General features: G+C 33.3%; 2 protein-coding genes and 6 non-coding genes across 8 annotated transcripts; 7 read left to right on the top strand and 1 right to left on the bottom strand.

Moving 5' to 3' along the window:
- Positions 1 to 1,002: 1,002 nt before the first annotated feature.
- On the top strand, positions 1,003 to 12,936 carry LOC117932627. Its single transcript, XM_034853906.1, has 13 exons — positions 1,003 to 1,365; positions 1,493 to 1,704; positions 2,776 to 3,043; positions 3,149 to 3,434; positions 5,495 to 5,708; positions 6,770 to 6,979; positions 7,073 to 7,133; positions 7,271 to 7,375; positions 7,892 to 8,089; positions 10,499 to 10,747; positions 10,880 to 11,091; positions 12,087 to 12,354; positions 12,474 to 12,936. The coding sequence occupies exons 1-13, from the start codon at positions 1,138 to 1,140 to the stop codon at positions 12,762 to 12,764; spliced, it is 2,802 nt and encodes a 933-aa protein (XP_034709797.1). The 5' UTR covers positions 1,003 to 1,137; the 3' UTR covers positions 12,765 to 12,936.
- A 908-nt stretch (positions 12,937 to 13,844) lies between these two features.
- Positions 13,845 to 13,938, top strand: LOC117932840. The gene has a single exon (XR_004654245.1). It is a non-coding gene; the product is annotated as a small nucleolar RNA snoR114 (small nucleolar RNA).
- A 1,296-nt stretch (positions 13,939 to 15,234) lies between these two features.
- LOC117932835 lies at positions 15,235 to 15,327 on the top strand. The gene has a single exon (XR_004654241.1). It is a non-coding gene; the product is annotated as a small nucleolar RNA snoR114 (small nucleolar RNA).
- An 874-nt stretch (positions 15,328 to 16,201) lies between these two features.
- LOC117932837 lies at positions 16,202 to 16,293 on the top strand. Its single transcript, XR_004654243.1, has one exon. It is a non-coding gene; the product is annotated as a small nucleolar RNA snoR114 (small nucleolar RNA).
- A 709-nt stretch (positions 16,294 to 17,002) lies between these two features.
- On the top strand, positions 17,003 to 17,094 carry LOC117932833. Its single transcript, XR_004654240.1, has one exon. It is a non-coding gene; the product is annotated as a small nucleolar RNA snoR114 (small nucleolar RNA).
- Positions 17,095 to 17,513: 419 nt separating this feature from the next.
- On the top strand, positions 17,514 to 17,605 carry LOC117932836. Its single transcript, XR_004654242.1, has one exon. It is a non-coding gene; the product is annotated as a small nucleolar RNA snoR114 (small nucleolar RNA).
- A 526-nt stretch (positions 17,606 to 18,131) lies between these two features.
- LOC117932839 lies at positions 18,132 to 18,223 on the top strand. The gene has a single exon (XR_004654244.1). It is a non-coding gene; the product is annotated as a small nucleolar RNA snoR114 (small nucleolar RNA).
- Positions 18,224 to 18,399: 176 nt separating this feature from the next.
- Positions 18,400 to 23,077, bottom strand: LOC117932335 (E3 ubiquitin-protein ligase At1g12760-like). The gene is made up of 5 exons (XM_034853547.1): positions 22,326 to 23,077; positions 21,181 to 21,300; positions 20,967 to 21,099; positions 19,389 to 19,553; positions 18,400 to 18,959 (listed from the first exon to the last, which is right to left on the bottom strand). The coding sequence occupies exons 1-5, from the start codon at positions 22,877 to 22,879 to the stop codon at positions 18,783 to 18,785; spliced, it is 1,149 nt and encodes a 382-aa protein (XP_034709438.1). The 5' UTR covers positions 22,880 to 23,077; the 3' UTR covers positions 18,400 to 18,782.
- Between the last annotated feature and the right edge of the window lie 2,965 nt (positions 23,078 to 26,042).

Raw genomic sequence — 26,042 nt, forward strand, 5'->3', positions numbered from 1 at the left:
AAAAAATAAATCTTTTATTTACCATTAATATAAAAAAAAATTATATCATAAACCTTTAAATAATAAAATATAATTTTTGAATTTAAACCTTTAACTATCAAATTCTTTAACTATCAAATTTTTTTTATTATAATTAATATTTAAAATCATCAAGTATATTATTTTTTGAGATAATATTTTTATCCACTATATATTTATTTAATTTTTTATTATTAACTATTTATTATATTTTATCATTTTAAATTTAATTTGTTCATAAAAAATAAATAGAATGTAGCAACCTATTAAAAGAAAGGGACAATTGTGTTTTGGACCTAATTGAGCCCAAAAATTAAGATTTGGTTCATATAAGTTCACTATTTAAGCCCAAGACCTAGAGAAAGTGTGAAAATTGAGAAGAATGATATGAATTTTTTATCTTTTCAAAAATGACCTTTATTGACTATAAAAAAAAAATAGAAATACATTTATTTAAATTTTATTCATTTTATAAACCTCGATAAACTTTAATTTAATTTAGTGATTTGGAAATAAATACACCCTTTTTCCAAAAAAATAAAAATAAATTATTATTATTATTATTATTTAAAAATCAAACATCTTGAAAAATATATATTTTTAAAATTATATATATATAAAATAACTAAAAATATGTCAAAATTATTTTTTTAAAATGATATATTTTTAGAATATATTTTTTAAAAAAAAAATTAGTTTTCTAAAAATAATAAAATTTTAAAATAATTATTAAAAAAAATTAAGATAAAAAAGTTTGTGAAATATCACGATAGAAATTACTTAAAATAGTTTTAAAGAATATTTTCATCTTTTCATATTTTATAGTAGCACCATCAATCAATTATGTAACTTTTTCAGGTGAATTTTAATTTTTTGATACAACGGATCCAATACACGTCCCTAAAAAAATGAATTGTAGTAGGTGTCATTCCATTAAATTGGGCGTGTAAGATGTCCTATACTCCTATCTTTGTCCGACTATACAGAGGTGGTGCCACTGAAACGAGTTACACGTCGTACCGTAATTAATTTTGCTCAGTTCTTGTGGTTACCACCACCACAGATTAAAACCTAACACATGCATCTGTTTGGTAGCTCAGAAAATTTTTTCCACACAGAATGGAAACTTTTCTAGGTTGGTTCTACAAGGCGTTTCAACCCCAGAAGTTCTCTAGTTTATGTGGTTCACCAGGCGGCCCTCCGGTCACAGCGCAGAGACTCCGTTTAAAGGATGGGCGGTTCCTGGCTTACTCGGAGAGTGGAGTGCCTAAGGACAAAGCCCAGTTTAAGATCATCCTCGCCCATGGCTTTACTGGCTCAAGGCTCGACTTTCTCAGAGCTTCTCCGGTAATATTTGCCTCATAATCTCTACTATTAGTCTTCAGTTGTCCTTTAAAGGGTGTTCTTGACCATTACTACATCATCATAACGTATGAAGAACTTTTAAGTGGCTTTAGTTGAAAACATGGTGCAGGAAATAATAGAAGAGATGGGCATATACATGGTGGGCTACGATAGAGCTGGGCATGGGGAGAGCGATCCAAACACTAGGAAATGGTTGGGAAGTGAAGCCTCTGATGTTGAAGAGCTTGCAGATGCTTTGGAGCTGGGCCAAAAGTTTTATTTGGTGGGAACGTCAATGGGTGGGTATGTGGTTTGGGCATGCCTCAAATACATTCCACACAGGTAGTTCGCTGTTCGTAACTTTAAGCTATGTTCTTCCCTTTTCTTGGTGCTTCCCGGGAGCCAAACAGAGTATGTGTCCTGATTTTTTATTTTTTTTATTTTTTTTATTTTTTTATTTTTAGACCTTTGTTGAGTGATATTATTAAAATTTTAAATTATAAGGAGGAATGGAATTAAATAATTTTTAAATTTTAAAAGGTCATTTTTACCCCACAAATAAAGTTTCTAGTTGTTACAATAGTATAAAATAAATAAATAAGATTAAAGTAAAAATAATAACATAAGATTTATTAGCTGTTTATTAAACTAACTTAATAACTTAAAAATAACTTAATTTAAATTACTAAATAAATTAAATATATTTGGTAAAATTGCTTAATAATATAACTTAGAGTAAAAAACAACTTTAAATAATAAATAAAATAATTAACTTATTTTTAAGTTTATATATTTATTTTACCTTTTTATTCTCACTTGTCTTAATTTCCTTCACAATCTTTATTACTATTTCATAACCTTCATTGTGGCTACTCTATGACATCTATTGTTACTTGACTTTATTTGTCTTAATTATAATTTATAAAAATAAATATATCAATTTAGTAATTTATAATAAATTTTAAATTAATTTTATCAAATAACATTAATATTTAAAATAAGAATTAAGAAATAAATTTTAAACAATTTAAATATAATTTAACTTAAAATCAACTTAAATCACTGAATAATAAGTATTAAGTTTTAGCAAATAATCCGACTTAATATATGAGTTTTTAGTAAGTATTGAATTGATGTTATATATAACCAAACTGTTGGATAATGTCGTACAATTGCTATCTTAATATTATATCTATTCTAGGATATTTTATTTCATAAAGTATAATATAATATGATTTGATCCTTAAAAAATACGGTGAAGAAAAGCTACATACTTTTCTCCAAAATATAAGAATCGTTTTCCTACCAAAGGTAAAATGTTAAAAAAAAAAAAAAAAAGAGAGAGAGAGAGAGAGAGAGAGAGGGAGAAATGGGATTATAGATCATAACCCTAATGGTGAAATCCACTTTCAGATTGGCAGGAGCAGCACTGGTCGCGCCTGTTATAAATTATAGGTGGCCTAGGTTCCCCAAGGATTTGTCAAAGGAGGCTTACTACCAGCAGGCAGTGGGAGACCAGTGGCTACTGAGAGTGGCATACTACGCTCCATGGCTTCTAAACTGGTGGGTGAACCAGTCTTGGTTACCTTCTCCCACAGTCATCCAAGGCAACACTTTCCTCCCCAATCACCTAGACTCTCAGTTTCGCGATCGAGCTATATCCTCAGGGATTTTCCATCAGGTGATTATGCCTTATAAAACAATTCATTACTCTCTGAATACCAACTCTCACAATTTAAGGGTTAGGACATGAGTTGAAATATTCTAGCTTTGTCTCTGATGGCAGAGGAGGAACATATCTACCCTACAAGGTGAAAACGAGTCGCTGCACAGGGACTTAATGGTGATGTTTGGGAAGTGGGAATTTGATCCGATGGACTTGCCGCCGCCATGTTTTCCTGTTCACCTTTGGCAAGGGTGTGAAGACGGCATAGTGCCGGCCAGCCTGCAGAAGTATGTAAGCCAGCGTGTGGGTTGGATCAAGTATCATGAAGTCCCAGGAGGTGGGCACTTTCTGAATGCCATACCGGGATTTGATGATCATCTTCTCAAAACGCTGTTGCTTCAGCCTTGAGAGTTTTTGAGTCACAACTCCAATAAAAGGAGGTTCTACGAACCATCCAGCAAGGTTTAGTTTGTCCTTTGGTGTGAAACTCTTGATCAAAATAACGCTTTAAACTACCATGTGGTTGAGCCTTTGAATATGTCTTGTCATGAAGTTTGAAATTTATGTCACTTTCTACGTTGGTTCATTATGTTTTGATGAAATTTCTAAGGTATTTCCGGGTTCATACATATGTTTAGACTTTGACCATCACCAAAATGGATAAGACAACATCTATATGATTAATCGTCGACTAGCTAAAGAATTTGTTAGTGTTCTACGTCACGCTTCAATATATGGTGCTACAGCTCAGATTGGTTAACAATTTGTTAGTGTTCTACGTCACGTTTCAATATATGGTGCTACGGCTAAGATTGTTGCTAATCGCCTCAGCCCATTTTGAAATGATTTTAAAAAACACTTTTTATATTAAAAAAAAATATTTTCATCAAAATTATCCTAAAATCTAGATGATCACTAAGATAAGAAGATGGTTATAGTAATTCTATGATCAATCTTATTATAAAGTTTTCTTCATCAATGATTGTAATCGGATTTTTAAATATTATATGTTCTAAAGGTTGGGTTCTCCGAATGGGCATAGTTCTTGTTTTATGAATAAGAAAATATAATTTATTTTTTGTTAGTCTAAGATCATATATTTGAAAAACTCTATACCTACTATAATATTTAGGAAATTTATTGGGACAAGTCATTTCTCGTTCTAGTTTTTTGTTGTGTTAGCTTTTAAATCATTTATCAATTTTCTTAGTTTTCTAAGATTTTTCCTTTTTTTTCTTTGGAATTTTTAGGCTTTTAAAGAATAAGTTAATTTTGAAGATTTTGAGGATGTTGGGCTAAGACTGAAGCAATTTTTCCATATGCATACTGTAGACCCCCATTTAGGCTTTTCTTTGCTGCAGCTGGTTTTGCCACGTGGAGGAGCCCCAGCGAGCCACGTGTCTTTTCCTCAGTGGCCACAGGTGAATCAGCCTTGCTTTTTGGAGGACCAATGAGAGGTCGACACGTGGCAATGAAATTCTAGAAGATTCCTGCATGCCGTTAGCAGGAGCTGGGGAGAGAGAGGCTGCAAGCGGGAGAGTGGTGCTTTTGGGATGGTTTTCTGTAGGTTGTTAGAGGAGGGGCAGATCCGGGGGATAAGAAAAGGGGATTTTTCTGTTGTTAGAGGAAGAGCTTTTGGCTAGGAGGAAAAAAGGGTATCCTGGGTTTTGGAGCTGGGGCGGAGAGAGCTTTTAGAGAGGAGGCTGCCATTAGAGAGTTACAGAGAGCTTTTTGGGGGGGGTGAGATTTTCAGAGACTGATTCTTCCGGGAAGAGGATATTTTGGAGTAAAGAGAGAGGTGTCTTCATGGCTGGTTTTATTTGGTGAGATATTTTCAAAGAGGGGGAGATAAGGTTTTGTTGCTGTTTGAGAAAGATTTCTTGGGGTGAAAGAACCTCTGGCTTGAGGAGCTTGTGAGGGAGAAATCCATGGAATGAACTGGAATTTAACCATCTTCACTTGAGGAAACCAGGTACGTACTCTGCAATCCTCTCATTCCTCAGTAGTCTTTGTTTTCTTCAGTTTGTCATTGATTGTTTTTAGCATTATGTTGATTGTGAGAAGGTATAGAGAATCACATGTTTCTTTTTTTAGTGATCTCTAAATTGTTTTTATAGTGCTTTAATGTGTTCATTCTTCATTTGGTTCTGTTGGGAACTAGTTTGATTTCGTTCTTCCTCGATGTTTGCAGTCACGTTAGCCACTCATATTTGAACTATACCTCTTGTCTAACCCACTCATTTTCTTTCAAGCTCACTGATCGTCCATGAGATGAAGCTTGGACTAAGTTTTGTTATTTAAATTTGTTTTAGTTTTTCCTTTGTTTTCTCCTCCCTTTTATTTTTCTTTTGCTTCTGGCTTGCAAATGGGGGATGGATTTCTCTTCTTCTCGAGAAGATTTTATGATGTTATGAGGTATTGTTGCGTTTGACATCGGATGATTGGGTTTGTTCCCACTGGAATCAGCTTCTGGGTCCTTTGAGATATCGGGTATTGAGGATGCTGAAGTTAGAATGCCAAGTGACGAGTTTGAGAGAATTTCAGGAAATGAAGAGAGCACAGTCATGTTACAAAAGATTTCTCTTGGTGCTGTAGAAGAGCAAGATGTTTTGGTAGGACATACGAAGAACTTTGAGAGGGCACTTCCAGCTGATTTCGTGAAGCTATATAAGAATTTTCAGTGGGTGTTCTGAATTGATTCAACCTCAAGGTGCTCTAGCTGTTGATAGTTTCCTACCTCTGGCTCATTCCTTTACACGCATTTCCTAATGTATAACCTCCATGTTCATGCATACTATCTCCATTTCTCTATTCCGTTAGCCTCATACCCACTTCACACTTACATGCTCACCCCATCCTCTCTCTCTCTCTCCGAATACGCATGGTTTATACATTGAAAACCCATATCATACTCCACTTATCGTATTTCTCTCTCTAAATCCTATCATACCCATAACCTTATACCCATTATATCCCCATGCCCATTTCTATACCACGTCACATTCCCACCACTCTCTTTCTCTCTTTTTCTTCACCGTTTCTACATTAGTGTTCATCCCTAGCTGCATGTGCCCACAGCCAATCCATGCTACATGAACTCAGGGCCACTAAACCCATTGTTTTCATACCCGCGTTACCCACATTTCTTACCTTCTCTCTCTCTACCAGTGACTACACCTCATCCATGAGATCACGTGCCTTTCATATTTGCCACTCACCCCTCATTCCCTGCATTGCCCATTTGTTGCCCATTTTGCCACATGCATGAAGCCCTACAATCTTACCAAGTAGCAGATGAAGCCACAAACGCTATGAAATCAACTGCTAAGAGCGAGCCTTCAAGGGGATAAATCAGACTTTCCTCTGCATGGTTTGGTTGACAATGGCTAAAAAATATGCTGGAATGAAGACATTCATTCCAAGGTATTAGAGGCAGCCAAACACCTTCATTTGAAGGAACATACGGTCCGTGACAGTTCTGGGAGTGTTTTCAAATTAGTTGCACTAGTGGGATGCAAAGGCATTGTTGGTAGTGATGACAGGCGCTATCTTTTGGACCTCATGAGAGTAATTCCTTGTGATGCAAACTCTACTGGACCTGGGTCCCCATTTTTGTATTCTGAGACCAGAATTGATTACTGCCTTCTACCAGGCTGAAGTGGCAGAAAGATTAAAAAAAAAAGAAAGAATAAATCTGGGGGTGAGGTTCATGTAGCCTCTGAGCCACCCAAAATCTTCTAGTGATGATGAAAAAGTGAGAACCAAGGCAAATGATGTTGTAGCTTCTGATTCTCAGGGTTTGGTAATTGAAGGGAAGATTGAGGCTGCCCCAGACTCTGCTTCTGCACATGCTGAAAGCACTGAATCGGACTGGCAGCTGGTGAAGGGCTTACTGCTTCAGTTTCAACACGCGGACTGTTCTCTATTACCTATCCGAGTGTCTCAGAGACGGTAAGATCAAAGTTGCAGGCAATATACAATCCATTACAACGAGATGACATATCCATGAAGGATCAAGTTTCAGTTGGGCTATTGATTGTTTAGGATTGTGCCACGTTGGGCGCGTCATTGGAATCCTAGAAATCATGGCAAGCTCAGTACACTGGTATCATAATCGCACAACAGATTTCTGTTTTAATTGATTACGTCGTGTTTCCTCACCAGAGGTCTCTTGTCAAGATCTTTGAGCCTGGGTTTGATGATGGGATTCAAAAGAAAAAAATTATTGCTGCTCTGTCATAGGCTGCTATAGCTGAAGCTGTTGCCATACACGGTATTGAGAGTTTTGATCCAATCTTGAAGTCATTGTGGAAGGATATCTGGTCGCGCATAAGGAAGGCGCTGGCGGTATTTTTGAAAGCAATTGGTTTTATCATTCCTCTCATGGACGCAATATATGCCAGTTGCTATATTGAGGAAGTGGTGTTTATCTCTATTCGTGAATTCCGATCACTTGACGAAGAAATAACAAAAAAAAAGGGATACCCTAGCTATGGTGAAGGCTATAATTTTCTTTGGTGGCAGCAAGAATGAAGTGGGAGGACTACCCATATTAATGCAAATGAAGCTTCCATCGTAATTGTCAAGTTCATTGCCCATCTTGGCAGCTTCGACACTTGGTGACTCAACATTGAAGTGCAAATAATTGTGGAGATAGTTTGCTGTCGGGCATAGATGAGAGATTTTTTTTTATTCGGCAATTTAACAAGACCAGAATCGTGGAGTCTAATATGGTCTGCTCAGTTACTCTCTGAACCTTGACGAAGGCGCATGGCAAAATGATAATTCGGACGAGAATTGTGGCTACGAGTTTTCCGTCTGATACACCTCGGTAATCATTCTCGTCAAAGTCATCTGTGGAAGATGAGAATAAAAATCACCCAGCAACAAAACAGTTCGGAGATTGACGAGAGAGAGGAGATGGAGCAGCCGCCGACGGCTATGCCTTTCTCACGGCTCTTTGCTTGCATCTACAGATCAGATTGGGTTAACGCGTCTGGTGCTGTTCGTGCTGAGTATTTGCGTGCCTTTGCTGCCAAGATAAGGGAAAGAAGATTCATGGTCTAAAAAGTTGTGAGCCTGAATTCCTTGTGACATATGTCGACGATGAGATGAATGAGTTTCAAGACGATGATCCGGTTGTTTTCTTTGAAGCTCAGAAAATGACGTAATTGAGTGACAGAAGGCCAAGGAAGGTATAGAGTCGCTACCAGCTGGAACCTTGAGCATGTTGAATAGGTTATGATTTCTTCGGGTTGGTGGGCTAGTATCAATGATATCTGCAAAGAACAGTCCCCCTTTGCACGCTGGACCCGCGAGCTTAACCCATTTTGCATGGCCACCTTTGGACCATGTGGCATTCTTAGTTTTCTTCTTATTTGATTTTTGAAAATGATTTCTCAAATCTCCTTTTGCAAATATTTCTCTCAAATTCTGATTCTCAAATAATCCAAATTTTCCCATTGTCCATCCTTAGAATTTTTTTTAGATACCGAAATCCCATTTTCAATAAAATTTGGTTGCCATTTTCCTCCCGGCAAGCCACTTTTGCATTTTCTTTGTTTTTAAAATGTTTTAAAAAATAAGTAAGAATTAAATTCCGTAGTTCCAAGTGATGGAATTTATGGAATTGATTCATGTAAAATAAACGGGCTTTGGTGGGGGCCCTACATCAAAGAATCTTTCTTTAAAATAAAAATCAATTTGAATGAATTGTGACATGTGATGACTTTTGTACTTGATTTAGTGACATGTAAGCTATGCTTATACTCTTTATTGTACACTGACCCCATTTTTGTGATAGTATATTGATCGTTTGATGCCCAGGTACGTACCCATTTTTACTTTGATCAGTGTCTATGCATTTTCTGATTCCCATATGTGCATGATCAATTCGGGTATTCATTGATTTCTTTATTAGATGTCACGATTGCTTCATTTTATTAGTAGAGACCCGACTTTAGGGACTTAGAGGGGTGCTACGGTTCTTTACCGTACCTTCCTGATAAGTAACCTGACCCCCGAACCCAATCCGGTTTTTCGTAGATTGTCTTTTCCAAAATAAGGAGTCACACTTAGGGTTTTTCTTTCTTATTTTGTTTACCCTTTAAAAATAAAACAAAAATAAGTGGCGGCTCCAAGTCATTTTTCAAACATTAAATAAAATCAATTTTTCAAATATAAAAATTCGAGCTCGCCATCGAGTGGGAAACGCATTGAGCCAAAATGCAGGGTCCACAAAATGGCGACTCCGCTGGGGAAACCCCACACTATGATTTGGTTAAGAAAATTCTCCCATTTTAAAGAACAAAAACTATACACAATGACTTTATATTCTTTAAAAAGCTTTTGAGAATATAGAAAGTTAAATTTCAAATTTGGATTTAACCCTTTGTTTAGAGATATGGTTTCATAGTGAAAGGTTTTGGATTTAGTTGGTTTGCTTTGGGTCATATTTTTGTAAACAAAATAGAAAATTAATCATTAATAATCATTTGTCCACTTAACTAATTTGTTAATATATTTTTTTTTTCTTTTAATATATTCAAATTTTGGTTTAAAGTCAATTAAAAGGTTCTAGAATTTTATCCATCTTTTCATAGATAGCTTTAAAGAATTTTTATTTTCAAAGAACTTTTGATATTTTTACTATCAGTTCTTAAGGTAAATCGTTTTTGATTTAAAAATAATTAAAAAAATTAAACTAAAATTATTACTTCTATTTTTAACTTTATAGAACTAAGATTTCTTTTATAATCAAAGTTTCACTCCAATATCTACAAAGTTTTTCTCATTCATTATCTGTTAATACTAAAAATATACCTTTCCATCCTATCTATCTTGCATTAATTTGGACTATTTTTCTCAGGGTAAATGTAGGGTTGTAAGATACTTTACAAGTTTCTTATGCTCTAATCGGAATGGATTATCTACTTAGCTAACCTTCGAGGCAAATGCTTTAGTCAACTATAAGCTAAAGTGTCACCCTAAGAATAATAACTAGTTCAACAAAGGAAATAGATTTTTTTTTTTTTTTTTTTTTTTTTTTTTTTTTGAGATTTAGAGGATCGCAGGGAATCTGATTACGTTACGAGTATAATCAAACACGTACTATCTATAAAAAAAAAAATTATATTTCACAGAGCCCCATACTCACTCACGTGGCTTGTCATTTTTGATGAACTAGTTTATTACTTTCAGAAAAATGATCACGTACCCAATATGGGAAATCGAATATTATTCTTGAATCTTGGACCAATGACTACAGGACATTTAATAGAAGAGGACCATTTTCCCAGATTAAATAACCTAATAAAATGATTGATATCTGATCCAAGGATGGCATGTCCTTTCACGGTTTCACCTTTGGCAGACTAATAAATTCGTTAGAAGGAACTGCCACGTGGGGGTGACCAAGCCCTGCCCAATTCAATATTATAAAGCCAACGCATGCACTTAGTTCCAGTGCAGGTCCGGGGACTAGGAAGGATCCTTGCTCACAACATGGCAACTTTTCTAGGCAAAGTGGTTCAGCCCCAGAAATCTAAGTTATGTGGTTCACTAGGCGGCCCCCCGGTGACAGCCCAGAGAATCCGATTAAAGGATGGGAGGTGGCTCGCTTACTCGGAGACTGGGGTGCCTAGGGGCAAAGCCAAGTTTAAGATCATCCTTGCCCATGGCTTTACTGGCTCCAGGCTCGACCTTCTCAGAGCTTCCCCTGTAACTTTTCCCTTCTAATGCTTACCATTACTATTATTTGTTTTGCATGCTTAGACATTTTTTTTATTCATATACTTTTGCTATCTAAGGAATTGGATTTTTTAAGTGGCTTTAGAGGAAAACGTGTTGCAGGAAATAATAGAAGAGATGGGCATATACATGGTCTGTTACGACAGAGCCGGGCATGGGGAGAGTGATCCAAACCCTAGGAGATGGTTGGGAAGTGAAGCCTCTGATGTTGAAGAGCTTGCAGATGCTTTAGAGCTGGGCAAGAAGTTTTATGTGGTGGGAACTTCGATGGGTGGTTACGTAGCTTGGGCATGCCTCAAGTACATACCAGACAGGTGATATTCCATATCCATATGTGTTCTAACGTCGGTGACATTGAAAATAAGTTCAGTAAATTATGCTTTCACCTATAAAAATATTGATAATTACGGATTCATCGATACTTTGATTATACTACCAGTAATAGCACTACCTCATGACTTCATTCTCGATACTTTGATTATACTATCGGTAATAGTACTACCTCATGACTTCATTCTTGAGACTTGAAAACACATTAGATAAATTTTTGACAAAAATTTTTTTTTTTTGAAAACTTCTATCAAAATGGGTTGTTTTATAAAAAACATATTTTAATTATTTTTCCTTATTTTTATTTTGTTATATAAATATGAAAAATAATACATTATAGTTAAACAATTATTTTCAAAGAAATATTTAAAAACATAAAAAACAAGTTAAAAGCATTGTAAGTTCTCAAATAAACTTCTGTTTTATAAAATATTATGAAACTATTTTTCAAAACTGATGTCAAAAATTGTTTTTAAAAATTATTTTGGAAGATATTCCCAAACAATACCTAAGGTCTTTCAAAAATAATTTTTGACAATAGTTTTTAAAAACAGTTCTATGATATTTTATAAAACAAAAATCTATTTGTGTTTCAAATTTTTTTTAAAAATAACTTTTATTTGTAGTGTTTTATTTTCAATCATTTTTTATATTTATTCAATTATTTTTTAAAACAATGAAAAAGCAAGTTAAAATAAATTAAAACAATCGAAAACAATTAAAATATATTACAAAAAATAAATAAATAACACTCTGTTATCAAAAAACTGTTTCTGTACAAAAATTATTAAATGTATTTTTGAGTCTGAAAAACAGTTTCATATTTTTAAAAAAAATGTTCTTAAATGTTGTTCCAAACAGGCTCTAATTCACTGGAAAATCTAAGAGCCTTTTCCTAACAAAGTAAAAAGTTAAAACAAGCAAGTTGAGAAACGGGATGATAAATCTTAATCCTAACAGTGGATCAATCTATTCTCAGATTGGCAGGAGCAGCACTGCTTGCGCCTGTTATAAATTATAGGTGGCCTGGATTCCCCAAGGATTTGTCGAAGGAGGCTTACTATCAACAGGCGGTGGGAGACCAGTGGCTACTGAGAGTGGCATACTATGCTCCATGGCTGCTAAATTGGTGGGTGAACCAATCTTGGTTACCTTCTCCCACAGTCATCCAAGGCAACACTTTCCTCCCCAATCACCTAGACTCTCAGTTTCGCGACCGAGCTATATCCTCAGGGATTTTCCATCAGGTGATGATTCTCATAAAACAACCAAGATCTCCATCATTCATTATTACTCTTTGAATGCCAACTCTTAATATTTAAGGGGTAGGACATGAGTTGAATTCTAGCTTTGTCTCTGATGGCAGAGGAGGAACATATCTACCCTACAAGGTGAACATGAGTCGTTGCACCGGGACTTAATGGTGATGTTTGGGAAGTGGGAATTTGATCCAATGGATCACTTGCCGCCGCCATCTTTTCCAGTTCACCTTTGGCAAGGATGCGAAGATGGCATCGTGCCAGCTAGCCTACAAAAACATATAAGCCAGCGTGTGGGTTGGATCAAGTATCATGAAGTCCTAGATGGTGGACATTTCCTGAATGCCATACCAGGATTTGATGATCATCTTCTAAAAACTCTACTGCTTCAGCCTTGAGAGTTTTTCAGTTACAACTATCCAGCTAGGCTTAATCTATCCTCTGGTAAGATAATAGCTAAAATGTTTTTAAATTTCCTCTCGCAAATCTTCAGTCACAAACTTGATATATCCTTTTATCCTGAATAAAAATCGATAAGTTCAATTTAATTATATTGGATGATGTCAACAAGTCACTTTTAATTGAATAGAAAAAGTCAAATATTTTTATTTTTTCTATTTAACCAAAAAATAAACACAACCTAAATTGAATTTTATGTTAAAAATATATTAAATACATTTATCATTAATTTAAACATAATATAAAAAATTAAATTACTTTAATAAAATCTAATATAAAAAACTTATCAAATATCAAATAATTATATGTAAGTTTTTAACTATCGATTTACTCAGATTTTTATCTATTATGAGACATGAGACAAGAAAATCGAAAATCAAACCGATAAGGTTAATTTTTAAAACTCTCAATTGAAACCGAACCAATATGATTAGTTTTATAAAATATTGAGGTTCTAAAATATTCTTTATATTTTCAATTATTAGTACGAAACAATTAAAAACATAACACCTCAAATTTGTTTTAACAAATAATCTAAAATTTATTCTAAAAATAACCTTTTTGGGAATAGATTCTCAAAATAACTGTTTTATTTCGAAAAAGCTTAAAGATCGTGTAAGAGGCCCTAGAAATATCTGGTTCTCAAAAATCACCTGTTTTGTTTTATTTCCAAGCAGATCATAGCTTCTAATGTTTCGGGGAAAGAAAATTAAGAACAAGAGTTCCAAAAATCCTAACCCAAATACTTATACCTTTTCAAGGAAAAACAACAAAAGTTTTCAAATTTCCGAATCAGATCTGATTTCCGCTATAAACAAACCCTAAATTTCTTCCTAAATTTCCAGTACGCCTAAACCTAATTTTGGGGAAAAAAGAAAAAAAAAAAAAAAAAAAAACAGCAAAAAATGAAGAATAAGAAGAGACATGAAAAATGAAGAACAAAGCAAGAAGCAGGAGTGGAGAACTGGTTATCAAGCATACCTGACGTCGCCATAGACCAGGGTTCGACTCCGCGCAGAGAGCCGGGAGGATTGCTTTGCTCTAAATCGTGATGGATGGGTTCTATCCACCTTTGTCTGATTCTTAAAGAAGACAAAATGCGCATGTGAGCTTCTCTCTTTGATTCTTTTTATTTTACCTAATGAGTTTAATTTTTAAAAAATTATATATATATATATATATATATATATTGTAATAATTCCATGAGATTTTAGGATTTTTTTAAAAAAAAAATTTAATTAACATTTAAACATTTTAATAAAAATAGACTTTTTAAAAATCAGTTAAATCTCTAAAAATTTGAAAAAAGCTTTAAAAAGATTTTCATAAAAAGATCAAATAAAGTAAAATTTAAGGTGCTCTTAGATAAAATTTTGTAACTATTTAAAGGACAAAACTGATAATATAATCGAGATTATCTATATTTTTAATTAATTATGTATATTTAATATATAATTAAAATTATCATTTATATTTTCTATTTTTAAAAATAATAAAAATGTAACTTATTGAATGTGCTTGATATCATTAACTTAATGAAAAATCTTCTAAGTTTGACTATCCAAAATTCTAAAAAGAGAAAATAAAAAATATATATAAAATCAATAAATTATTTTTATTTATTAAGTGATCTTTTTTTAAAACTTTTTTACTTAGAGCTAAATACAATTTACTTTCAACTTTTAGCTTATTGTTTTTTTATTTTTTTTCTTAACTTTTAACTTTTTTTGTCAATATTTTTAATTGAATAAAAAAAAGTCAAAATATGTTATTTTTCTTCTTAATCTAATTAGATATTTAGTATTAAAATTAAAAAAAAAAAACCACTTTTATTTCACTTATTTTAACTTTTACCATATGTATATATAAATACAAAAACAAAAATATATTAAAAAATAAATTTAATAAATTATTTGAGATTCATTTTACTTATTTTTCTTCTGTATGAAAATTAAATAATTTCAAAATATATAGATTTTGAACTGATTTTAATTATATATAATTTTATTTTATATTTTTCCTCGTAAATCAAATATTAAAAAAAATACTATTATTTTTATTCCTTAAATGGTTGAAAATAAGGGCTTTTACCTCGTCTAGCCCTCTTATATCAAATTTATTTTTTATATTTCTGAAATATAAATAATTCCTATTTTATATAAATACAAGAGATTTATTTGTTTTTTTCTGTCATTGCCTTTATTTCCCACATTCAGTAGTCAAACATTTCCTAACCTTCCACCAGAATAACCTAACAAGTATTTTACTATTTTCTTCAATTATGCCATCTCAATGATAAAAAGGTTAAATGAAAGAATCAACCATAAGGATTAAGCGGCCGAGTGGTCGGAGCCCTGGGAAAACCTAGAGCTCAGACAGGGGTTCGAATCCTGGAAGGAGAAATGAAGAGAGCAGTGAGGATTGATTTGCGCTAAACCCGTGATGGCTGGGTCTCATCACCAACGTCTGATGTATCGGACGACAATACGCGCATCTGAGCTCTCTTCTCCCTTTTTTTTTTATATATATATTTTGATTTTTTTCTCTCTCTTGATCCTCCTATTTCAAATCAAACAAGCGAATTTTGTTTGCCTTGGCTTTTCCATGCTACATTCCATAATCCAAATATCCAACCTTCCACCAGGTCTAACTGAAAAGAAAAAAAAATAAAAAAATTAATAGCGTGTTCGGTGGGAGAAGAGCGGTTGGGAGGAAATGAAAAAGAAGTGAATAAATGGGGAAAGAAAATTAAGAACAAGAGTTCTAAATTTCCTAATCGAAAATGGATTTTCCACTAATAGTGTACATAATTTTAGAAATTCCGAATCAAAATCCAGAACAATAGTTTCAAATTTCCGAATCAGATCTGGTTTCCGCTATAAACAAACCCTAAGCCTAAATCTAATTTTGGGGGGAAAAAACAGCAAGATTTCAAATGATTCTGTAATCTGAACTGAAACAAGTGAAGGATCAAGAGAGAGAGAAAAAGAAGAATGAGAGCAAGATGCAGGAGTGGAGAAATGGTTGTCAAGCAAACCTGTCGTCACCCTAGGCCAGGGTTGAGAGAGCCATGAGGATTGCTTCGCGCTAAATCGTGATGGATGGGTCCTATCACCCTTGTCTGATTCTTAAGGAAGACAAATACAACAGATTTTTATTTTTTTTTCCCTCATCGCGTTTATTTCCTGCATTCCATAGTCAAATATTTCCCCAATCTTCCACCAAATCAAACTGATATGCCATCTGAATCATTAAAAAGATAACAACTAAAATGAAGTAATCGAGCCGTGAGGATTAAGTGGTCGAGTGGTCGAAGCATTAAGGAAAACCCGGTGCTTGGGCCGAGGTTCGAATCCTGTTCGGGGTGATTGAGAGAGAGCAGTGAAGATTGGTTTGCGCTAAACCGTGATGGCTGGGTCTCATCACCGACGTCTGATGTATCGGACGACAATACGCGCATCTGAGCTCTCCTCTCCACCCGTCCCTCCCTTTTTTTTTTTTTAAATAATCATAAATTTTCCTTTTTTAAAAATTATTATTATTATTGGTGGTGGTGGTGGTGACATGTTTGATTGATTGGAAAATGGTTCATATTTTTAAATACTAGAATTCATGAATAAGTATTAATAAACTCGAGAATAGATAAATAAATAAGGTTCTGTTTGGTTTCACAAAAAAATAAAAAATTGTGACGGTTGATGGATCCGTTCCCTTTTTTTTTGTTGGATTCTAATAGAATAATTTTTAGCCTTTTGTGTTTTTTTTCTTTATATTAAATTGTCACTTTTTATTAAAATAAGTTATTAGTAAATTATATTAACAATAAATCCATTAAGAAATATGCTAAGTATTAAATTGTGAGTATTGTATCATGTTATACACATGTTTGAGAGCAATAATATCATCTTAAATCCAAAATAGATCACTAAAATAATGATTTTGGTTTATATCTGGTGCTAGAAAATACAAAAGAAAAATTATTTTATTATATTTGATTATTCTATAAAAAATATCAAAGAAAATCAAATATAATTAAAATTAGTTATAACATAAGCCTTTTGAGAATAGGGAAATGAAAAACAACAAAAGAACAACAAGGGCCCATAGTGGGATGGTTAACTGGTCCCTTGGGGTTTGGACCAGGGTTCGAGCCCGTGGCCAGGAAATTTGGAGAGAAGAGCAGTGATGAGTAACATGCGCTAAACTGTGATGGCTGGGTCCCATCACCATCGTCAGATCTTTCGGACGAGAACTTGTGCATCTGAGCTCTCTTGATATTTTTTTGTCAAATAAAAATAAAAAATATATTTTGAATATTTATTAAAAAAATATTTTCCTGTATCATAATATAAACAAATCTAGAAGAAAAAAATTATTTGGAAAGTTGACTTATCATCTATATTTGGATGAGTACCAAGAGTGATTTTTTCAGGTGATCCCCTCTTTCTTTTTTTTATTGGGATAATAATAAATCAATTTTAATTTCTTTTTTATTTTTGAATAAATTTTATATATTGATACTTAATTTTAAATATCATCGAATATAACCTTGTGTCAGAAAAGCACTATTACAATTAGAAAGAGAAAAAAGGGAAAACCATGGAGCCGCAGAATGGTCAAGTGGTTCACTAGATCCCTAGCCCTTGGTTTGGACCAGGGTTCGAGTCCAAGGCTGGAATCATTGGAGAAGGCTGTGATGAGTAATTTGCGCTGAATTGTGATGGCTGGGTCCCATCACCATCGTCTGATCTTTCGGACGACAACTGGCGCATCTGAGCTCTCTCCCCATTTATTAATTTAAAAATTTTGAGATAATAAAAATGGATTAATATCTTAATTTTTTAAACCGAGTAATTATCTTTTTAAGATAAGAGTTGTGACATTTTATACTAAATATTTATATCAAAATTTTAATAATAAATAAGATAATTTTCTAAAATAAATAAATAATAATAAAACGTATATAAAATAAAATAATAAAGGATATAATTATAATTTTGTAATTTTAAAAAATAAAATAAATAAATAAATATTATTATATATAAGATAATAAACTTATAAATATTATAAAAATGTTTATTCCTTGGATAATCAGAACTTACGTCAAGCCCAATAAGCATTAAAAATGATTATCTAGCACCTCCAAGATTCAATTGGTTTGGCCTAACCTCATGGGAGAAACCAAAAAATCAAGACAATTACAATTAGAACCAAAAAAAGAACAAAGAAAGACACCAACCACAATGTAGTCAAGTGGTTTGCCAGTTCGTGGCCCTTGGGGTGGTCCAGGGTTCGAGCCGACTGTGGGGCAGTGACGAAAAATTTGCGCTAAAATGTGATGACCGGGTCTCATCACCATCGTCTGATCTTTCGGACGAGAACTCGCGCATCCGAGCTCCTCCTTTTTTCTTTTCTTTTTTTCATTATTTTATTACAAATAAACTGAATATTTATTATAAAAAAAAATTATTTTCAAACTTCACTTCAATCTTTCTCCGTTCAAGTTATTCCAATAAGAACAAATCTCGAAGAAAATCAAGGAAATGAAATGCAACAGAGGGAAGAAGAACATCAGGAAGAGAAATGTTAAATATGTATTTTATTCTTTCATCTCTGATGAGTAATAAGAGTGACCGGACCCCCATTTATTGAAATATAGAGAAGTGTTGAAACCTAACATGTCATAATCCTAGCTCTCAAGAAAATTAGACATTGAAAGAGAGTTCCAATCGGCAGCATCTACATGAGCTATGGCGGTTCCACACCACAAAATCTTGGGACACCCATATACATTAACCACTCATAGGAGGATAGCTTTGTCAACCCTTAGCATCGCCACTTGCACTGGATCTGTGTAGAACGAAGCTCCGATGCCAGCAGTCAATATGCACAAACCACACACACAACATAGATAGATGCTAAATCAATCTCTACTCGAGAAGAGTTTATGTTTTTTATTATCCTCCTTCACACCCACTTTGGCTGGCATTTTTTAGTATGTTCAGCTTGCAGAGAGGGCAGGTGGCATTGATGTATAGCCACTTGTCTATGCAGGTGCAGTGGAAGCGGTGACGGCAAGGGAGCTCGCGCAGCTCGGTTTCATCCTCGTAGGCAGAGAGGCAGATACAACATTCCTGCAGGTCATCAAAGGGTTTGTGTTAAAACTGCTATTTCTTTTTATATAATCCCTTCTTATGGCCTGGGTTTGGTTATCGTATCTCAAATATCATGCTACTTTTTGATAATCTAGTGGAAAAAGAAAAAAATGAAAAGAACAAATGGGATTCATCCTTGGTATGTCCAGGGTGGGTGGTATTGGAGGAGGTGGTTACATAGAGACAAATTTTAGAATCAGAATAAGAATCCAATCTTGCAGAGGAATCTGATCTACTAAATGGCTATGTGCCATGTGACCAGTTATACTGATTGGGATACCAGGCTTTGGGTCCAAGCCCTGGATGCAACTCATACATAGCCTTTCTGCCAATCATGAAGCAGTTGTTGGAAGATATTTCAGAAAATTTTCAAAATAGAAGTAAATGAAACTGCATGAATGAACTTACAGCATCCTCCTGGGGAATAACATGTTCCATGGGTGTGTCAGTGTCGCACTCCGTCATTATCCCACCAAAAGATTCCTGAATCTCACCATTAAGTTTCTCAGACTCGCCAATCCTCCGGAACTTGTATTTTGGAAGTCTCTCGATTTCTTCCTTGGTTGCACCTTCCTGTTATCATATAGAAAGTGCTATCAATCTAGGAAAGGAACATTCGGCAATACTGATGGAAAAGAAAATTGATCAAACAGTTACCCAGCAAACCAGTGTCCCTATATGAAGAATAGCTCAACTACACACCTCATTAAACAACCAGACAGAATTTTGTAACAGTAGAAGATAGAAATATTGATGAAAGTACATGATCAAGCTGAATTCTCATCTCTCAATGTTTAACACTATTTTCCAGTATTTTGACTCTCAAAAAATCATTCTCCCAAAAACATAAAATTTCTTAATAACATGTATACTCGAATTATTGCCAGTGTGCTCATTTTTTCTGGCAAGTTCTTACTAAGTATGGCAATAGAACAGGATTTCTGTTATCTTTCAAGTACCATTCATACCAGATTTTATAGGCACTTATTGTGTTATTGTTGCTCCATTTTTAGGATAGTACAGTTTGAAACTGCAATTAAGTTGTAAAGTATGATACCACTTAGCCAGGTGGTTATTACACTACTCCCCTTTTCAATAAGACACTGAGCTCAGCACTTTAACTGCACCCATTTGTGGTCAGCTACATGAATCCATTTTTGTGGCACATTCACAAGACCCATCATTTTGTACAAGAGCTTTCTTTTAATATTAATTCCACAATCCACGTCCAATTCCATGCTTTCCCACATTCTCATTCTTGAGAAACCCCATTAGCTCAACCCCTAACAGCAGGATTTAATGTCGTTTCTCTGCACTGACAATGGGTCCCAAAAAGACATCTCCAACCTAGTGCTAAACTTTTCCATCCAAAATATCCATCCACAAAATCATTCTGTATTAGAACCCCAGTTTACTGACTTAACTAATAGCTCCTAGTTTAGAGGAGTGACAAATGCCATACTTACTACTCTCTAAAATCAAGGCTTCTGACTCAATAAATGATATTGAACCCAAAACTCTTCCCTGCTAAGACAATTGTGACACAATATCAAAACATGATGGCTTTGAAATATCTTAGCCCATCTACCTTAAGTATAACTCCACTTGATTGGTGACCTCAATTAAAATGCATCCACAAGGATTTTGTTCAAGTCCAATGTCCCCCTGGCATGGCTAGGCTCTAATGTTCAGCTTATTAAAATAGCTCAATAGTGCTCCATTGCAAACAAAGGAAACAAACGTGGTTAAAAGAAAAAGTTATGGGTGTCAAGCATGACACATGTTGTCTGCATGATTCAGTTGTTCGTATTCCCTAATAGATGATTTTTTTTCTTTTTTTTTGTGTCCAAACCTTTGTCCACTCCTATGACAAAAGCTACACTTTCAAGTTTCTCAACTAAAGTTGAAGAATGGTGGCCTGAGGAAATATGTTGTCTTTTCAGATAATTTATAGAAATAGGAAAAGCATTATTTGTCATGAATTACCTGATCTGCGACCGTATATAAGATTGCTATTATACATGGAAGACAACAGCAAACAGCAATACCAATGACACAGGCCACAGCAACACAGATAACAACAAAGAACACATCAAATGCCAAAAATACGATACAGAGCCTGTAAAACAGAAACAAGTGTAAGTAACAGAAAAGATATGCAAACAAAAGCTTGAAGCTAATGAAAGAAAAGTGTATTCACCAGTAAAGTTGAGGTGAGTCACGTGTCAAATCTTGGCCACCAGCAGATACCCAGTAGAATCCAATGATCCACCAAATAAACGAGAACATAGTATTTGCAGACTCCAGATGCTTAGCAACACTACAGGAGAAATGATGAGTATATTCATGAGTACAGTCATGGAGTAAAGGATGTTCATTTCCTCTAATTTCATTTTTAAGTTAAGCATATAACTTGGATTTCAAATTCTGAGAGATAGAATTTACTTGGTTTTCAAAAATGATTTGGATCTCAGAATTTTTGGTCTAAAACTTCATGTCCTACAAACTTACAAATCCAACTCAGCAGAAGGATAGGATATTATCACACAACAAACATATAAGTGTCCCATATGGACTAACAACTAAACTGAAGCGTTGAATCTTGCATAGAACCCGATATGAGCAGCTTATGGATCAACAACTATACTGAAAGAAACCAAGTCCATACCTAAACGCTAGAACCAAACTGAAAAATCAAGTGATCTAGCTCATCAAGAAACAATCAAGTGATTTAATATTTGCCCGATATGATATGCTTTTTTAAAATATATGTATATTTAATGCCAAGAGGATGCATGCAGACATCTCCAAGTACTTTGGTCGAGACTATTTTGAGTTTGAGTCATTTCAACTGATTCAACAGTTGTTTTTTCTGCAAGGGTCCTTTACTTTAGAATGCTAGTTCGTAGAAAATTTTAACTGCGATCCCACAAGTTGGGAATTTTGAGCATGAATACATGCAAAAGCAAGTCCCCATCAAGCTTCAGAAATTTCACAATCAAGTCAAATTTTTAGTCACCAAAATTTAAAACCCCGAATTCTTTTGCAGAAACATGTTTTCCAACCACCAAACACAGCAGCGCACAGCGTTTGGTTGCTGAGAAAAATACGAGACCAAAAGAAAATAAAATTTTCTATCCTACTTTTTATGCCTGAAACTTCTCCCAGAAAATTTAAACATGAAAAAGACTGAAATTGCAGCTTCAGTTTCTGTCCTTTCCCTGTGTTTGCTTAGCAACCAAGCAAACTATGAAGGAAAAAAAAATAACTTTACCCAGAAAATGAAAAGAAACAGGAAATTCAAAATTCCAAAATTGTCTCAGCAACCAAACAGATAATCGTTACCTAGTTTCATCTTCATCGCGATTCCTTACTTCCACCCTATAATCAATAGGATCCCCTTCATCACTTCCCGAACTCGAACTCAAATGGCCACTGCCCCATCCTCCGCTGCGTTCCACCGCCCCTGAACTCGCCAAACGACGCCGTCTCTTATACTCGACACAAACACACACCATATGCAACACGCACTGCAAGCCATACCCTATAATCCACAATCTCAACGGCGTCGACGGCGTCTCATCTCTACTCATGACCAAGACGGTCATCGCCACAACCACGAACGCCAGATTCCAAACAATATCAAGGATCACTATAGGCTTCGAATACGCCCAATCACTTTGCCGCTCCTCTAGCTGTTCAGCGGCCGTTTCTCTCACTCGCATCGAGGGCTCCCGCATGATCCTCCGGCTGCTCGCCCGCCGGAGAAACCTCGCGGCGCCTCGCAGGCTTGGAGGCCGGCGGATGAGCCGCCGAGAACGTAGAATTTGGTCGGAAACCGATGCATGAAGCAACGGCGTCGTATCGGTAGCGTCCGCGGACGACCTGGCCGTCGACATTTGTGCACGATCGTTGTGAAGTCAAGCGACGGTTCTGTCCATCTGAAAACCCTAAAATCGGAAGGCTTCGAGAGGTAGTGGACGAATTTTTCGTGTGTCTGAACTCAGACGATTACTCGCTCTACGGTGTGATCGTCGAAGATGACGAAACTGATATAGCGAGTAAGTTCGGCGTTTCTGGATTGAAGCACCGTTGTTGGAAAAACGTACGCACACGGAGTCGAGCGTGTATATAAATATGGTACTCGCATTCCAGAGATTACGTGTGGGAATAAGAAAACTTTATAATAAAAAAGTAACTTAAAGCCTTTAAGTCATAACTCAAAAACCAAACCCCAAGTCTAAAGATTGAGTGATAAAATTAAATGTCACTAAAGAATTTGATGGCTTCAACTTTTAAAATCTTAATTTTGAAAATTAAATATCAATTAATTTTTTAGGATTTTCACAAAAAATTTAACTTAAATCGCCTTTTTAAAAAACCCCAAAATTTAAATAAAAATGGAAAATTAGAATTGTCGTCCTATTGACCAACACTAACTAGGACTCTTGAATATCAAGTAATTTGATGTGTTATTAATTTATTATTATTATTTTTGGAATTAATAATAATTTAACACCAACTAGCTAACAAATTAAGATGAATCTTACCAAGTTCACGTCAAATGAAAAAATCCCCTTCATCTTCAAGTCATCCCATCTTCTCATTTTTAATATCTTTAATATTTTAATTCGATGTCATTTCAATCAACTATCTATAATAAATAAAACTAAAATTACACTAAATTAACATAAATTTCGTTTCTCAATTCAATTATTTACATATAATTTTTTTTTTTTTTGTTAAAATAAGACAAAATTTAAAAATTAAAACTCCACTTTCTAACGGTTTATGAAAACAATTCTAAAAAAATTAATATATTTTAAAAATAAATTTTATACCTAGTACTTTATTTTTAATATAAAATCATTTTATAAAACAATAATCAGAAAACAACTAAAATATATTATCCAAAAATATTATTTTTTTTATTTTTTTAAATAAAAAGGAAAAAACTGTTTTTTGTTATAAACCTTGTTTTATTTTTTATTTTTTATTTTTTATTTTAGAGAACATGTCCTAAATTTTCAAGGTTTTCAATTAACTGTTTTAATCAGATAGCTTATTATTATTAACTTATTAACTTATTTTATTTATATTATTAATATGATTTGTAATGATGTTATTTTTATAGATATCAATATATACAAAAATTTTCTAATCCAAAGCTAAGAAAAATACGACAAAACTAAATTTAGATTGATATTTATATGGATGAGTGGCATTTGATTTAATTCAGACTCCTTAATGCTTAAAAACAGAGATTGATGATGACAAAACAATGATTGGTGACCAAAAAAATACTAATTGATTGATGACAAAACATTCATCGATTACTAAAAATTTAGAAATAGATCCATGGTAAAATAATGATTAATGGCAAAAAAAAAAAGAAAAAAGGAAAAAAGGAAAAGGTAATTGATCTTAAAGAAATTAATGGATTGATGACAAAACAATAATTGATGCTAAAAAATGGTAACCTGAATTAATGTCAAAACAATAATGGATGGCTAACCCATGATAGGCAAACAATGATTAATGGGTAAAAAAATACTTATTGATTTTTAGTGCATCCACAATTCATTACTTCGAAGGGTTTTTTTTTAATTTGATGATGATTTTATAAAGTATTTTAAAAATGTTTTTGAAAAATAAAAATAGGTATTTGATAAAATTTAAGAAACACTTTTAAATATTATAATAATCGCTTGTTTATGTCATTGAAAATTACTTATAATATTTATTAAAAAAAAACATTTAACAGATGGATTATCTTAAAAATATTTTGAAAGAAAACACTTCCATTAAGAAAATATTTATATTTAAAGTAATTTTAGTGAAAATATTTTATTTAAAAGTATTTTTAAAATAATTATCTAAAAAATATTTTTTTAGAAAATATTTTAAGTGGTTTTCCAAAATTTGCAAACAACCATTTTTCTTTAAAAATATACTTTTTAAGTAAAAACGGTTTCTAGAATCATTATCAATCGGATTTTACAAACATTTCAAATAGAAACATTATAAGACGTAATCTCATTTCGAAGAATCAAAATATTTTTACTATTTGAAAATTAAAATTTTTAAAGTAATTTATATATTTTTTTTCTATAATATGTTTTAATTCTTATGGAAGTTTTTTTATTTAGAAAATTAAGAAAAAATGTATTTAAATGATCGCTAAATAATTATATTTTAATTTCAAAGCATGTAATGTTTAAGGATAATTTTTTTTTTTTAAAAAAAAAAAGGAAAACCCACATGTTGACATAAAACATGTACAAACAAATTAAAAAAAATAAAAAAAATTCGAAAAATGTTTTTCCCTGATTAATTAATGATAAATATAAGAGAAAACATTATTCGATAACTTATCATAAAAATTTGGCAGTTTTCTTCAATTTTAGAAAATTATAAATCGTGCTTTTAATCAATTTAGATTGATTGATTAATTGTCACGCAAAATCATAGTAATCATTTGCTTTGGTGAAAAAAACTGTGGGTGAGCGAGTATTTTAACTTTTTAATACACTCGCGAATGGGATTAATCAAACTAAAAGGCATTAGTGAGCAGCGTCATTTGTTCGGGTGTGGAGATGTGATGCAAAAGAAAGGAGCCAAATAATTGACGTACGCGTACCCACGTACTCGCTCCTTCAGAAAGACACTTATTCTAAACTCTCGACGCGGCTAAATTCCCGCCTATATATTTCTAAATTATAATCTTAAAATTTGTTAAAAATATATTCTCTATAATTTTAATTTTAATTAGTGCATTTACATTATCAATTAAATAAATTCTCGAAAATGTGAGGCCAATCGCAACACGCCACGTGTATAATTTGTACCCAATTTCTTTTCTTTTTTTTTAAAATAATATTTTACTATTTAAACATAATTAATATTAGATTAATAGGGCATGTGAAAATATTTTGTAAAATTTTAAAAGTTTGAAATAATGATTTTATAGAAAAAGGTTAATTTAAAAATATATTTGTTGTTGGTTTTTGTCCTTTTTTTTTAATGAAACATTATGGGGAAAAGACAAAAGTGTTATATTTC

The sequence above is a fragment of the Vitis riparia genome, chromosome 15, assembly GCF_004353265.1.
Source record: "Vitis riparia cultivar Riparia Gloire de Montpellier isolate 1030 chromosome 15, EGFV_Vit.rip_1.0, whole genome shotgun sequence".
NCBI classification, from domain to species: Eukaryota; Viridiplantae; Streptophyta; class Magnoliopsida; order Vitales; family Vitaceae; genus Vitis; species Vitis riparia.

Excerpts from the sequence above, each read along its gene's own strand:
- LOC117932627 (XM_034853906.1), top strand. The coding sequence starts at position 1,138 with ATGGAAACTTTTCTAGGTTGGTTCTACAAGGCGTTTCAACCCCAGAAG. Across the intron at positions 7,376-7,891 it reads GCATAAGGAAGGCGCTGGCG|ATGAGAATAAAAATCACCCA; the intron begins GTATTTTTGAAA and ends CATCTGTGGAAG. Across the intron at positions 11,092-12,086 it reads CTCAAGTACATACCAGACAG|ATTGGCAGGAGCAGCACTGC; the intron begins GTGATATTCCAT and ends ATCTATTCTCAG.
- LOC117932335 (XM_034853547.1), bottom strand. The coding sequence starts at position 22,879 with ATGTCGACGGCCAGGTCGTCCGCGGACGCTACCGATACGACGCCGTTG. Across the intron at positions 19,554-20,966 it reads TATATACGGTCGCAGATCAG|GAAGGTGCAACCAAGGAAGA; the intron begins GTAATTCATGAC and ends ATATGATAACAG. Across the intron at positions 18,960-19,388 it reads TTATTCCCCAGGAGGATGCT|GAATGTTGTATCTGCCTCTC; the intron begins GTAAGTTCATTC and ends GATGACCTGCAG.